The sequence below is a fragment of the Rhinatrema bivittatum genome, chromosome 9, assembly GCF_901001135.1.
Source record: "Rhinatrema bivittatum chromosome 9, aRhiBiv1.1, whole genome shotgun sequence".
Taxonomy (NCBI): domain Eukaryota; kingdom Metazoa; phylum Chordata; class Amphibia; order Gymnophiona; family Rhinatrematidae; genus Rhinatrema; species Rhinatrema bivittatum.
The window spans coordinates 42,177,779-42,193,362 of NC_042623.1; the positions used below are offsets into that span (position 1 = coordinate 42,177,779).

General features: G+C 50.2%; 1 protein-coding gene across 1 annotated transcript in view; it reads left to right on the top strand.

Annotated features, from left to right (window-relative positions):
- Nucleotides 1-200: 200 nt before the first annotated feature.
- The window catches only part of PSMC2 (proteasome 26S subunit, ATPase 2), a 62,895-nt gene continuing 47,511 nt past the window's right edge, over nucleotides 201-15,584 (top strand). Inside the window, exons 1-2 of the mRNA XM_029615468.1 lie at nucleotides 201-379; nucleotides 2,398-2,435. Of these exons, the coding sequence (XP_029471328.1) occupies nucleotides 307-379; nucleotides 2,398-2,435 (111 nt within the window). The 5' untranslated portion in view covers nucleotides 201-306. The remainder of the gene's footprint in view (nucleotides 380-2,397; nucleotides 2,436-15,584) is intronic.

Here is a 15,584-nt window from a genome sequence, read left to right on the forward strand (position 1 = left end):
AAAAGGACAAGGTTTTAGAGATCAACAGGAGTCCTAATTTTTGGGCTCCATCAGAATTTGGCACCCTAAGCATGTGCCTATGTCCCTGTATGATGGGAGTAGAACTCTAGAAAGCTGGTCAAGAAACAGTTATTGCTTTCTGTCTCCATGGCGACAGCAGGCAGCGATATCCATAGCTACACTTACGGGCGCCTTTTTACTACGTACTTCCGCACGGATCACCGGAAGTGGACTGAAGTTGCTGAGTAACAGGGCGCTCTCTCTCTATCCATCCTCGGACTCACCGGGATTTGTGGAGTTTACAGCATGCCGGATTACCTGGGAGCAGACCAGCGGAAAACCAAGAAAGAGGAGGAGAAGGAGGACCAACCCATTCGCGGTGAGTGAGAGGAAAATAAAATTCTCTAGAGGCTTCGTCTCCAGCGGGCCTTCGGTAGACGACTGGCAATAAGAGCAGGATGTCACCGGCCTGGGCCTGATAACCTTCCTTAAACTTCGGCATCCTGGGTGTTAGCGAAGAGTCTTTGAGCTCTGAGTTACTTCACTTCTGGAGGAGGTGCCCCGGCTCATGCGGTAGTTTAGGTTTTGTTTTGCCTTGATTATGTATATTTCTAACTTCTACTTTCTATCAACTGCAATTTATTCTGTGGAGGTTTCGATCGCTAGATAACCTTCCCTTTATTTTATTTATTTATTTTCTTCCTGTCTGGCTGCCTGATTTTAGCTGTGGGCAGTGACCTAGTGACACAGTCCTTTATTGTGGGCCCAGGGTTTAAAAGATAACTATGCCCTTTGTGTCTTGTGCAACACATTGGAGAATATTAGCTCCGAATGTACCAAACATTACCTTTTATCTAAATTTGACAATAAAATCAGTTCATAACAAAGATGGTACATATTTCCTTTTTTTTTTTTTTTCAAATATGCTTGGCACATATTTATAGCAAATCATTGGCTTAGCATTTAATTTAATGTTTATTTTACAGATAGTAATCATATGAGCATGTTCTCACATCTGCAAGAGGTTCTGCAGATATTTTGTTCTCATGCACAGGAATAACAGGCACTGCAGATTGGAGAAAGTACCAGATCAGATGTAAATAAATATAAAACATATTCAGTGTGTGTAAGAGAGTTTATTTTACTCTTTGGAAAATAACCAGAGTTGGATGTCCAAATTTTCCTGCGCCCATATTTATGTCTTATCTACATAGCACTGCAGGAAGATGGGCTTATCTATTAGTAATACTCAATCGCAGTCTTCCCCTCACAGCTGAAAATCTTTGTCCTGAGCTAGTAACCAGCACAAGCCCCTTGACCTGTCCTTTATTGCTTCCTGTTTCTTCTTTTGGATCCCATGTTGTAATACATGTATACATTGTTTACTCATTTAACAGTTTTTCCCAACCTTTTCATGATCAAGGCTCACCTACATTAACAAAATTATGTGGCACAATAACCTCCATAGAGCAGGCAGTGCAGACATGGAGAGGACTCACATGGCCAAAAGAAGAGATAGGAAGCTCTGAAAGCCCTATCAGTCCCTCTACAACATTTTAAAACAAAGGAAGAGAGGGGGCAAAGATACCCATGAACCTATCAGGATGGACAAGCAGGAGAAATCAGAATAGCGAATGCAGCTGGCTCAGTTACCTTGGCTGCTGCTTGCAGCTGCCAAAACTCCTTCACACCTGTTGTTCCCAACACTCAAAATGTGTTGCATCCAGTGCTCAATGCATGCTCTCCCCATCTTACTCAGCTTGGGGATAAGACAGAGGCTAGAAGGACTCAAAGACGGGGAAGATGAGATGGTGCTGTATGCAATGTGTATGCTGTGCAAAGCAAGTTCTAGCTATCCATGCTCTAAATACTGTCCATTAATTACCACACTCAAGGGCTCATGCTGTAGCTGGAAAGAAGGGGCACACTCATCTTCTCAGAAAGGAGTTCTTTAAGTTTAAGAGCCACTGCTGATGGCCTGTTGCTGCAAGATGCTCAGAGCAAACTCCAGATGCTGATCTGGATCTGAGCATCAGGCAATGGTGACTTTTCTGTGGCACATTTGATCAGGTCTAATGGAACACTGGTTAGGAAACAATTTAACAATTACTGACAGAACATTTGTCCACTAATGCATTACAAAGTAACACTTACATTCCAAAAAGATGAAATAATTCTGGGTTGTAGGACATGTGATTTTTTTTTCTCATTGTCCTGGGAGTAGTGAATTTGTATCTGTTTTCTAGTTATTGTTTTTGTGTTGGTGCAATATATGCATTAACTTGAGCAGAAAAAATATTCTGCTCACTTCAGGGTCTTTAGAAACAAATTAAACTTTTTTTTGCCTTGTTTCTGCAGATCTCTAATTTCTGTGTTTTTAAATATGTTTAATTGCAGCATTGGATGAAGGGGATATTGCTTTGTTGAAAACTTATGTAAGTATATAAATAATGGATAGAATGCCATAGTTTGATTTAAAATGTAAGGCACTGTGGGAGATGTAAGATGTTATTGAGGTTCTTTTTCAAGACTTTTTACTCTTGGGGTAAACATAGTATATGAGTGAAGCATATGGTTTTAGATGAAAACCAGAACTAGACTTAACATTTTGCTTCAAGCCTTCTATTATCCAGAACAACATCTTGAGACCCAACGTTTTATCTGTCAGTTTCCTTGTGCTCCTCTGGGCTTCAAGCTCAGTTAGAACTAGGGCTGTATTTGGTGCCACGAGTCTTTGTTCACAATTATCCAAGGATATTTTTCACTGTTTAATATCTCCTTCCAGCTTTAATTTATTCTAGTCATTGCAGTGACAGTCTTTGACCAGGAATTATGCACTGGGGCTCTCTGGAATCCTGTAATCATGGGCTTTAAATACAGCCATTAGGTGTTGCCATTGCATAATGTGATTCCCTCCCTTCCAGGGGCTGTGAATGCTGCCTTTACAGCATCCCCAGCCCTGGCCGACCTGGGGAGTTGAAGACCTGAACCAGGAATCAAACCTAAATGTGTCTGCATAGAAGGCTGCATCATTGCCACTGAGCCACCGGACTGAATCTAGACCAAATTTTCATTCCTATTCATACCCCAGATCATTTCAGACAAGTGGTTTTGTGCATCCCTACCAGCAGATGAAGGCAGAAAACAAAACTTTGAGGCCCTGTCCTGTATCCAAGAGTGCCACCTGCAGTCCCTTAGTATTTCTCTGTCTCCAGCAGATGGTAGAGGTGCAAACCTGCAGTCTGTTAGTTAAAATAAAATAAGATTAATTTAGGATTAGAGCGATGTTAGAAGACTGAAGACGGAGCTCCTAGAGGTGTTAGGTTCCTTCATGGGCCATCCCTCTGGTTGAGTGTGTGTGTGTGGGGGGGTGTTTGGAAATTCCTGGCCAGACTTGACTCTTGATTCCAGGGGGAGGGAAAGCCAGGGGTTCTGGTCCTCTCACCCAGGCTGATCGACTGCAGTGTCCTGGAGCTTCCAGAAACAGGAAAGTAGTATTTTCATTTGCTTTTACTGTTCTATGTAGCTCAGCAGGCTGTTTCTTTAAGAGCTTAACTTGGGGGGGGGGGGGGAACTCAGAAGCTGTGAGTTCTGTTTATTTTTCTTCGTTGAAGCACTTGAGGTTTGTGTCAGCTCGACATCAGGGTGAGGAGGAAACCCCGAAGCTGGGACAGCGGTGGCAACTTTCTTTTCTCCTGCTTGGGGTTATTTTTAGCTGTGAGCCGCATTGCACAGGAAAGCCTGTCGGACCTGTGGGGGGAGGCGCTCTCCCTCAGTACAGCCTTTCTCTGCCCTGCCTGTGTCTCTGGAGACGAGGGAGCCTCAGCAAAAGGATCAGAGGGCAGATGCTGCACATATGCTGTAGGTCCTGTGCAGTAGGCCCCAGGGGGGATGAAAGAGACAGCGGCCATTTTAGCTCCACATGGTGGGAGCCCTGATATGGATGGGGAAGGCAGGGACTCCCCTCCCCCGCTTTTTCCTGTGCATCAGGTGCCTGGAGGAGGGGAAGATGTGCCAGCAGACGCAGGGGAGGGCCTAGCACCCGTGGAGCAGGGAGACCCCTGCAGATTTTCCGTGGATTTTGTTTTATTAATTCATGAATCCTATCTCGTCAAGCAGGAGCTGGCGGTGAAGAGGCCAGCATTTCACACGATCCGAGGTAAAGCTAATAAGGCTCGGACAGAGGTGCCTCCCAGGACAGGGCATTTTTGCATCTATTGGGTCTAGATCAATCACGAGGAGAAGATCTTTCCTCCGAGGATTCTGATAGTGTTGATACACAGGAGGGTGATCCTCAGGGACCCGCAGGTGGATCAGGGCTCTGGTCAGGGCATGGATCCGGTGACTGATTCAGTGGGGGACCGATGTAGACGAGGTCCCTATGGCAGAAGGAGATGACCTGAGGGTGGTCAGATAGGAATTGTGGCCTTTCAACCCTCAGGTTCTGGAGGATCTGGGGATTAAGGTTGCGCAGGAGGATTCCAACAATGAAGGGGTAATGCTGGTGTTGGAGGGACTGCATGGACCTCCAAGGTCATTCCCTTTGCCAAACCAAAGGAATGGGATTTCCCGGAAGCTGGTTTGAAGGTGACTAGGGCTATGGCCAAGTTGTATCCCCTGCCGGAGGACACGTTAGAGCTGAGGAAGCTGCCGAAGGTGGCTGCGGCAGTGTTGTGGTCACAGAGAAAACGACGATTCCCTGTACGTACCAGGATCAGTCCAGACTGCTGGGTTATGCCTCCCCTCCAGCAGATGGAGTCAGAGAAAAGCTGAAAAGCACCCCCTAGATATACCGGTGTGCCACCTGCAATCCCTCAGTATTTTCTCTGACTCCAGCAGATTGAGAGGCATAACCTGCAGTCCTGGTCTTGTTAAGATTTTCTTCTGGGAATTTCCAGGTTTTCTTCTACTTACTGTTTCACTGACTAGATCAACTAGTTTCTTCCTTATTTGGGTTTTTTATGTAAAAAAAAAAAAAGTGAATGTTTAGTTCATTCTCTGGTGTTTCCAGCGCAGCGTGAAGGCAAGTTTTCTGGCAGGCATAGAGGGCACTGCCCTCAGACTTTCCCGGAGCTAGTGTGTCCCAGTAGGCCAGGGGTAGAGCTTACCGGTGGGCCGGTCACCCTCCCCCCCTCAGTGGTAGTATTCCAGAGTTTGTTTCTCTGAAGGGGGCTTGGAGTTTCCTTTTCAGGTAAAAAAAAAAGGGAAATAAGACAATTATTTCATTTTGAGAGCCACTTAAGCCCTGTTGGTGACAGACAGTGAGCTTGGTCTTGCAGCCCCGGCCTACCATGTTTTCTACTTGGGACTCCGGAGGGGGTGGCTGGTTCACCTGGCGCGTTATTGGTTTGAGGCCACTTACTTATTTTTGGCGTGCTTTTCTTCTCACTGCATCGGACGGCCTCTTCATGCCGCGATCTTTGGCCTGTGGGGGGGCGGAGGTTCAACTCTCCCGAGAGGGTCTCTGCTCCCGATGTCTTCCCGGGGGCGAGGGACCCTCTCGGGGGCCGAGCGCTGCCCGCAGCGGGTCTTCTCTCCCCTCTTCGGCGCGGCAAAGGAGAGTACCTGGGTCCCGGTCTTCGGCCCCGCCTCCCATACGGGTCGATACTCTAAGGCCGCGGTAGAAACAGTGCGGCAGTGTCAGGCGCACCCTCGTTCCCCGCACGCACAGTTCTCTTCACCTACCGCTCTATACTCTCTTCTAATTGCATGCAAATGCATGCCGCGGCTGCGAAGCCTTAGGCAAGCGTTAGGCCCGCGCAACCCATTTTACTGTATAGAGCGCCTATACAGTATCCTGGGTTCGCGGGCCTAACGCTTCACGGCCGCGCTGGTATATGTCATTTCAAATGACATTTGAAATGACAGGTACCAGGAAGTGGACAGTTATGTTCCCCGATGCTCGGCAAACTATCCCCCAGCCCACTCACCTGCCCTGGCCCCGTCCGGTCTCCGGTGCAGCCCCAGTCCTGTCTCCTCCTCCCGAAGCAAAAAAAAAAAAAACAAAACTGAAAAGTAGCAAGGCTAAGGTCTGCTACGATAGTCCCTTCTCCCTTCTCCTCTCCTCCCGATTTCGGCGCTCAAGGCGGCCGGGTGGGCGTGCATTCATCCAGGCAGAGGGAGCCGGCGGCGAAAGCGGCCTCCGGCTCCCTCTGCCTGGATGAATGCACGGCCCCCGCCGGCAGCGAATGAATGCCCGTGCGATTTCGGCGCTCAAGGCATGAGCGCCGAAATCGCACGGGCATTCATTTACTGCCGGCGGGGGCCGTGCATTCATCCAGCGGCCCCCGCCGGCAGCGAATGAATGCCCGTGCGATTTCGGCGCTCAAGGCAGTCACGTGACGTCACGCCTTGAGCGCCGAAATCGCACGGGCATTCATTCGCTGCCGGCGGGGGCCGCTGGATGATTGCATGGCCCCCGCCGGCAGTAAATGAATGCCCGTGCGATTTCGGCGCTCATGCCTTGAGCGCCGAAATCGCACGGGCATTCATTCACTGCCGGCGGGGGCCATGCATTCATCCAGGCAGAGGGAGCCGGAGGCCGCCTTCGCCGCCGGCTCCCTCTGCCTGGATGAATGCACGCCCACCCGGCCGCCTTGAGCGCCGAAATCGGGAGGAGAGGAGAAGGGACTACCGTAGCAGGCCTGAGCCTTGCTACTTTTTCGGTTTGTTTTTTTTTTTGCTTCGGGAGGAGGGGACAGGACTGGGGCTGCACCGGAGACCGGACTGGGGCTGCACCGGAGACCAGACGGGGCCAGGGCAGGTAAGCAATGTTTTTACACTTTTTTTACACCATTTTTTACACTTTATTCCCGTTTTAATTTTCGAACACCACACTAACACCACACTAACACCAAGTAGAGGGTAGCGGTAAACTAACAGGTTAAGGACGCGGCAAAATAGCGGGTTACAAAGGAGATAATCTGAGCGCGCGTCACGGTATCGGAGGGGAATAGCTAATTCCTTCATTATACAGCTAATTCGTTCATTTACATATCATATACATGCTGCATGCGGAAAGGGTTATGCGTCTGTTTTAAGAAGCGCTAAGGACAGGTGAAACTGGAGACTGTATCGCTGAATCGCCTTATGCGTCCGAATTGTGCGCTCCCAGCACGTTACAGACGGGAAATCTTCAACCGCACGTTACAGTATCGACCTGATAGAGAGGGAGACGGTGGCCATTTTGGACACGCGGCAGGCAGAGGAAACAGCGATGGAGAAGGAAGACTCCCCTCTTCCTTCACCGCCTGCCTTGAGTCCGCAGAGCACGCCCGATTTGGAGGCTCATCAGGCCCCCCCCCCCCTCCGGGGGGGGACACGTTTAAGAGGTCAGTTCCTTTTTCCTCGAAGTTTGTGCTGCTGATGCACAAAGCTTTTTTGGAGGCAGAAGCAGGTTGGGAGGCGGAGGGTCCCTCTCCACCAAAAATCCCCAAGGCAGCTCTGGATCTGGGGAAAGCCGGGACTCATTGCCCTCACCCGCAGGGGGGTCCGGGAGGTCCGGAGGCCCCGGATCTCACTCTGGATGCGCCAGGAGCGGGCGTTGCTGACGGTCAGGGGTCTGTGGAAGGAGATGACCCCCAGGTGCTCCGATTGTTTGGTAAAGATGAGCTAAACTTTGTAATCCTTCATGTTTTGAAGGAGTTGGAAATCAAGACACCGCACCAGGAAGCTGACACTTCCAAGGGGATGTAGCTATGGCGGGCCCCTCCACAAACTTTTCCCTTCCATCCCAAGGTGTTCCAGATTGTGTCCAAGGAATGGGAGCTTCCAGAAGCCTACTTGCGGGTTAGCAGGACTATGAACAAGTTGTATCCCCTGCCTTCGGAGTCCTTAGAACTTCTCAAGACCCCTTCAGTGGATTCGACGGTCACGGCCGTGGTTAAGCATACTACCATCCCCATCACGGGGGGGATAGTGTTGAAGGATCTCCAGGACCGGAAGTTGGAGATCTTATTGAAGCGCATCTTTGAGGTTGCGGCATTAGGGGTCCAGGCAGCGGCTTGTAGAAGTCTCGTGCAGAGGGCCACTCTTCGTTGGGTCCAACAACTGCTTACAGCACAGGAGCTTCCACCAGACGAAGCGGAACAGGCCAACTGCGTGGAGGCTGCGGTCGCCTATACAGTGGATGCTTTATATGATTTGCTGCGGACCTCGGCTCGCATTTTGTCTTCTGCAGTTTCCGCCAGGCGGCTGCTTTGGCTCTGTCGCTGGTCGGCGGATACTTCCTCTAAGTCACGTTTAGGTTCTTTTCCCTTCAGGGGGAAGTTGTTGTTTGGAGACAAGCTGGATCAGCTCATCAAGGACCTGGGAGACAAAGTTTATAAGTTGCCTGAGGATAAGCCCCGTCAGTCTCGATCCTTCGGGAATTCCAGAGCTCGTTTTCGGGGTCAGCGCCGGTTCCGTATGGGAAGGGGTGGTTCCTTTCCCCAAAAACAACAAGCGTCACAGTCCCAATCTTGGACTCCTTCCTTTCGGGGCAGACGGCCTCACGTTTGGGATCCTTGCAAGGTTTTGCCCCCAACAAGACTGCTCAATGAAGGTGTGCAGACCCATTCCTCCTTTCCGCTCATCAGGGGTCGGTTGTCCCGGTTTTGGGAGGAATGAGTCAAGATAACTTCGAACCAATGGGTCCTCGACGTGGTTCGTCACGGTTACGAGTTGGATTTTGCTCGTCCCCTCCGGGATCTATTTATGACATCGCCATGCGGTCCTCCGGAAAAGCAGCGGGTTATCGCCCAAACCTTGGATCGATTGCGGACACAGGGGGCAGTATTGCCAGTTCAACCGGCCGAGCACAGGACTGGCCGGTATTCCATATATTTCGTGGTTCCAAAGAAGGAAGGCGCGTTCAGGCCGATCTTGGATTTAAAGCGGGTGAACAAAGCTTTACGCGTTCCTCGTTTTCGCATGGAGACACTACGGTCTGTTATTGCGGCCGTCCACAAGGGAGAATTTTTGGCTTCTTTGGATCTGACCGAGGCGTCTCTTCACATTGGAATCCGAGAGGGTCATCAGAGATAACAGGTAATGTTTTGTGCCCTTACGTTCGGGTTAGCGACGGCTCCAAGGGTGTTCACCAAGATTCTCGTGGTCGTCGCAGCTTTCCTACACCGTCAGGGAATCCTGGTCCATCCCTATCTCGACGATTGGCTCATCCGGGCGAAGTCGGAGGCATTGTGCAAGTGGGTGGTTCGGTTAGTGGTGCAGCAACTTCAGTCATTAGGTTGAGTAGTCAACTTCGCGAAGAGCCGGCTAGAGCTGACCCAACAGTTGGAGTTCTTGGGCGCCCGATTCAATACGGTGGTGGGCAAGGTGTTCCTGCCACATCAACGAATGGTCAATCTCATGACACAGGTGCAGATCCTGATGGATCTCCCGTTATCTACGGCCTGGGATTATTTACAGGTCATTGGACATATGGTGTCTACTCTGGAGATGGTACCGTGGGCTTTTGCGCATATGCGGCCTTTACAAAGAGCGCTTCTTTTTTTGTTGGGATCCCAGGTCTGAGGATTACGACCTGGTGTTACCATTGCTGGAGCCGGCCCGTTCCAGCCTCGCTTGGTGGTTAACCCCGGACCATCTTCTGCAAGGAGTGGACTTAGAACCTCCGTCTTGGATAGTAGTGACGACGGATGCCAGTCTGTCCGGCTTGGGGGTGGTTTGTCAGTCCTGAGTGGTGCAGGGGACATGGTCTCCTCACCAGGCCACTTGGTCCATCAATCATCTGGAGACCAGAGCGGTACATCTGGCTTTGCGTCACCTCCTCCTGATGTTACGCGGTCGAGCGGTGCAAGTTCTATCTGACAACGCGACCACAGTGGCGAATATAAATCGGCAAGGAGGCACAAGAAGTCGTCCGGTAGCGGCCGAGGCGTCATTGTTGATGGCCTGGGTGGAACGCCATTTATCCCGAATAGCGGCCACCCATATTGCAGGCGTGGACAACGTTCAGGCGGATTATCTCAGTCGGCAACAACTAGACCCAGGAGAGTGGGAGCTGTCGGTCGAGGCGATGTATCTCATAACCCAGCGTTGGGGGGTTCCGCACTTGGATTTGATGGCGACTTGGCTAAATGCAAAGGCGGCGCGTTTCTTCAGCCGGAGGCGAGAGCACGGATCGGAAGGAGTGGATGCGCTTGTGCTTCCGTGGCCTCTTCACGTCCTCCTCTATGTGTTTCCTCCGTGGCCCCTAGTGGGAAAGGTGTAAAGGCGCATAGAATCCCATCGGGGGCTAGTGATTCTTGTGGCTCCAGAGTGGCCAAGGTGTCCGTGGTTCACGGATCTCGTCAATCTGGTGGTGGACGGGCCATTGCGGCTAGGTCATCTTCCGAATCTCCTTCGACAGGGTCCGGTATTTTTCGGTCTGGCGGATCGCTTTTGTCTGGCGGCTTGGCTTAATGGCAGAGGCAGTTGAGGAAGAAAGGTTATCCAGAAGCGGTCATTTCCACTCTCCTTCGGGCGCGCAGATCTTCGACTACGCTTACTTATGCTAGAGTATGGAAGGTATTTGACTCATGTTGTGGTGACTTAAAGATTTCACCACAATGGTCTTCTGTGGGGCATATCCTTACGTTTTTGCAGGATGGTTTGAAGAAGGGTTTGGCCTACAGTTCACTTAGAGTTCAGGTAGCGGCTCTGGGTTGCTTGAGAGGTAAGGTTGAAGGTTTCTCTCTTGCATGTCACCCGGATGTTGCTCGTTTTTTGCGTGGAGTTAGGAACTTGAGTCCTCCTGTGAGGGTTCCCTGTCCTTCCTGGAACTAGAACTTGGTGCTCTGTGGTCTATGCGCGGCCCCTTTTGAGTCTATTAAGAGGGCCTCGTTGAAGGATTTAACTCTCAAGACGGTATTCCTAGTGGCCATTTCATCAGCGTGTCGTGTTTCGGAGCTGCAGGCTCTTTCATGCAGGGAACCGTTCTCGCGTATTTCAGAGTCGGGAGTCTCCTTACGCACAGTACCTTCCTTCTTGCCAAAGGTGGTTTCGGTCTTTCATGTTAATCAGACAGTGAAATTGCCTTCTTTTTCGGAGGAGGAGCTCCAGTCTTCTCAAGGTCGGGACTTGAGGCGTTTGGATGTCCGTCGTTGCTCCTGAGGTATTTGGAGGTGACTGAGTTTCGGAGATCGGATCACCTGTTTGTGTTGTGGAATGGTCCCAAAAAGGGCCTTCAGGAATCCAAGACAACTATCGCGTGGTGGTTGAAGACCGCAATCGCATCCACATACATTGGTTGCGGTAAGGCTGTTCCTGATGGGCTGAAGGCTCACTTTCTACGTTCTCAGGCGACTTTGTGGGCTGAAAGCCAGTTTGTGTCTTGCCAGGAGATTTGCAGGGCGGCCACTTGGAAATCCTTGCATACTTTTGCAAGACCTTATCGCTTGGATGTTCGTGGGCCGTCCACTGAGTCCTTTGGGAGCAGCGTAATTCGAGAGGGACTCTCGGGGTCCCACCCCATCTAAGGCGGCTCGGATACATCCCAGCAGTCTGGACTGATCCTGGTATGTACAGGGAAAGGAAAATTAGTTTCTTACCTGATAATTTTCGTTCCTGTAGTACCAAGGATCAGTCCAGACGCCCGCCCAAGTCATTTTTATGAGAGTCCGCTCGTGTTTTCTATTGGTTCGTTCTGTGGCAGTGATCTACCCTTACAGGTTATACTTACAAGCGTTGAGGCAGTTTAAACGGTAAGTTGTTTTGAGTTGGTTTCTAGTTTACTATATAAGATGACAGGGTTGTTTTTCTGTCTTTCAAAGATGTTACTACTTGATCTGGTCAATGATTTAAAAAAAAAAAAAAAAAAAAAAAAAAAGGGTTGTCGGCGGAAGTGATTATTTAGTTCCTTCTGCTTTGATATCGCATATACTGAGGGATCGCAGGTGGCACACCGGTATATCTAGGGGGTGCTTTTCTCTGACTCCATCTGCTGGAGGGGAGGCCTAACCCAGCAGTCTGGACTGATCCTTGGTACTACAGGAACGAAAATTATCAGGTAAGAAACTAATTTTCTTTTCCTGTGGCAGGGTCGGTGGCCTTGAAGGATGCCCACGATCGGAAGCTGGAGATGCTGTTGAAGAGGCTGACTGAAGTCTCGACTCTGAGCCTTAGGCCTGCAGTCTGTGCTAGTCTAATGCAGAGAGCCTGTTTGTGCTGGGTGCAGAACATGCAGGTGAAGGCAGCGGAAACCTCCTGGCCAGGATGCTCGGTTGGAAGTGGGGGTGACCTATGTAGCCAATACCCTCTATGATATGCTTCGCACTTCAGCTAGGAATATGGGGTCTGCGGTAGCTGCAAGAAAGGCTTCTGTGGCTATATAATTGATCGGCAGATGTTTGGTCGAAGGTGCAGCTTTGTAATCTCCCCTTCAAAGGAAGGTTATTGTTTGGGGAGGATTTAGAGAAGCTGATGAAGCATCTGGCAGATTCTAAAGGGAATAGGTTGTCTGAAGATAAGGGAACTAAGAAGACTTTCCCGTCTCGCACTCGCTAACATGAAATGAGGAGATTTTGCTCCAGCAGAGGTTCTTCAGGCTGTACGCAGAAGCAGGGTTCAGGAAGGCAGCAGTCTTTTCGAGGGACCCGTAGACCAGCCAGAGAGAGTTCCAGACAGGGCTCCGGAGGTGCAAAGCCCGTCCAGTGAAGGCAGGCTAGTCCACTTCTCCCTGGTGGTGGCCAGAGGAAGATTATCCTGGTTTTACGAGGAGTGGACCAGAATCACTTCGGACCAGTGGGTGTTGGAAGTAATAAAGGAAGGCTATGCTTTAGAATCTTCTTGACCCCCCTCAAAGATGCCTTCGTGGTGTCCTGATGTGCTACACCCAGCAAGAGGGTAGTGGTGCGGGTCACTTTGCTACAGCGACTGGAAGCCATCTTCCAAGTGCCACAAGAGGAACATGGTCAGAGAAGGTATTCTGTGTATTTTGTGGTTCCCAAGAAGGAGGGCTTGTTTTGGCTGATTCTGGATCTGCAAAACGTCAACACAGCATTGCAGATGCCACATTTTCGGATGGAATCATTACGAACAGTGATTGCAGCGGTGCGCAAAGGGGAGGTCCTGGCCTCCTTGAATCTTTTGGAGGCATATCTCCATATTCTTATCAGAGCAGACCATCAGAAGTTTCTACACTTCACGGTGCTAGGGGAGCATTTTCAGTTTCGAGCTCTTCCTTTCAGGCTAGTTACTACTCTGAGAATGTTCACAAAGGTGATGGTGATAGTGGCAGCAGCCCTCAGAATAGAAGGGATACTGGTGCATCCGTACCTGGACGATTGGCTCATTCAGGCGAAGTCAGAGGTGGAGTGTCTCTGTTCCATTCTGCGAGTGAAGGAGCGCCTGGAGTCCCTGGGCTGGGTGATAAACTGGGCGAAGAGCCATCTGGAAATGTCCCAGTCCTTGGATTATCTGAGAGCATGGTTCGACACCCGGTTAGGCAACGTGTTTCTTATCCTGGAAAGGGTGCTCAAGTTGCAGTCACAAGTGGTTTGGCTAAGGGATCTGTCTGTCCCCAAGGTCTGGGATTATCTTCAGGTGCTAGGGTCCAGGGCGTCTGCGCAGGATTTGGTGCCATGGGCATTTGCGCACATGCATCCACTTCAGAAGGCACGTCTGTCCCGTTGGAATATGATGTCGGAAGAGTTTTAGCTGCCATTACCACTCCAGGAGGAAGCCAGGTCCAGTCTCTCATGGTGGCTGTCATGGTCCAGTTTAGAGAAGGGAGTGGATTTGGAGATTCTGGACTGTGGGTAGTAACCCACAGATGCCAGTCTGAGCAGTTGGGGAGTGATATGTCAAGGATCTACAGTCCAAGGGCAGTGGTCTCCAATGGAAGCGTCCTGATCAGTCGACCGTCTGGAATCAAGGGCGGTCCGGAGGGCACTGTTGTTCATTCTTCCTCAGATTCAGGGATGGGCGGTACATGTGTTCTTGGTCAATGTGATGATGGTGGCCTATATCAATTGACAGGGTGGAACGAAGAGTTGCTTTGTGGCTCAGGAAGTTCACAAACTCTTTGCCTGGGCAGAACTTCATCTAGCACACTTGCAGCCTCTCATGTGGTAGGGGTGGACAATGTGCAGGCAGATTATCTCAGCAAATAGCAGCTGGACCCGGGAGAAGGGGAGCTGTCAGCGGAGGCCTTTGCATTCATACGGCGCAAGTAAAGCAATGCCCCAATTCGATCTCATGGTAATGAGGAAGAATGCCAAGGTGACCAAGTTTTACAGCTGCTGAAAGGAGTTCGGCTGCGCAGGGATCAACGCCCTAATTCAGCCGTGGCCAGAAAGGCTCCTGCTATGTCTTTCCTCCGTGGCCACTTCTAGGTTGGGTGTTGCGTCACATTGAGCGGCATTAGGGATGAGTGATCCTGGTAGCGCTGGAGTGGCCACACAATCCGTGGTTTGCAGATCTGGTTCAGCTAGCGGTACACGGGCCCATTTGGTTAAGCCACCTGAGGGGATTGCTACGTCAGGAACCCATCTTGTTGGAGCAGGTGGATCGCTTCTGTCTAGCAGCTTGACTTTTGAGAGGTAACGTTTCTGCTTGAAAGGATATTTTGAGGTGGTGATTCTACTCTTCTTCAGACTAGAAGATCCTTCATTTTGGCATATATCAGAGTCTGGACAGTGTTTCAGTCCTGGTGTGTAGGGTCCATGACGCTGATCCTTTGCAAGCAAATGTTGCACAGGTCTTGGCCTTTTTGCAGGATGGCTTGTCAAAGGGTTTGGCTTATAATTCTCTCCGAATCCAGGTGGCAGCCTTGGGTTGTTTCAGAGAGAGGTTGCAGGGAAGATCCTTAGCATCTCATCCAGACGTAGTTTGTCTTCTGAAAGGAGTGAAGCATTTGCATCCTCCAGTCTGTAGACTTTATCCGTCCTGTAATCTTAACTTGGTCCTACGAGTATTGTTTGGTCCTCCCTTCGAACCTTTGCAAAGGGCTACTTTGAAGGATCTTGCCTTCTTAGTGTTTGGGTAATTGCCAGGTTCTTGTGGCCTGGTTTTTGGCCTCTGTTGGAAACAGAATGCTGGGCTTGATGGACCCTTGGGCTGTCCCAGCATGGCAATTTCTTATGTTCTTATGAAGGTTGTGTTCCTGGTAGCAATTTGCTCGGCGAGCTGGATTTCTGAGCTCCAAGCTTTATCATGCAGAGAGCCTTTTTTGGGAATTTCTGATAATGGGGGGTCTTGTTGCGGGCAGTTCCTTCTTTTTTGCCCAAGGTAATGTCATCTTTTCATCTTGGTCAGACTGTGGAGCTGCGGGGGTTTTCTCACCTGATGCCCAATTTTCCCCATGTGAGGGAGCTTCATCTTTTGGATGTGCTATATTAGTAAAGGTCGGTTGATTCCTGAAGAATTGCATGCGCATTCTACTAGGGCACGGGCAGCATCCTGCGTGGAGTGTCAGTTAGTGTCGCCGCATGAGATTTGTCGGGCGGCAACTAGGTCCTCTTTGCACACTTTTACCAGGCATTACCGTTTGGATGTCATGGCCCCAGAAGAGGGCTCCTTTGGTGAGAGTGTACTACGTGCAGGCCTTTCGGGATCTCACCAAGGTTAGAGGAGTTTGGGTACATCTCACTTGTCTGGACTGA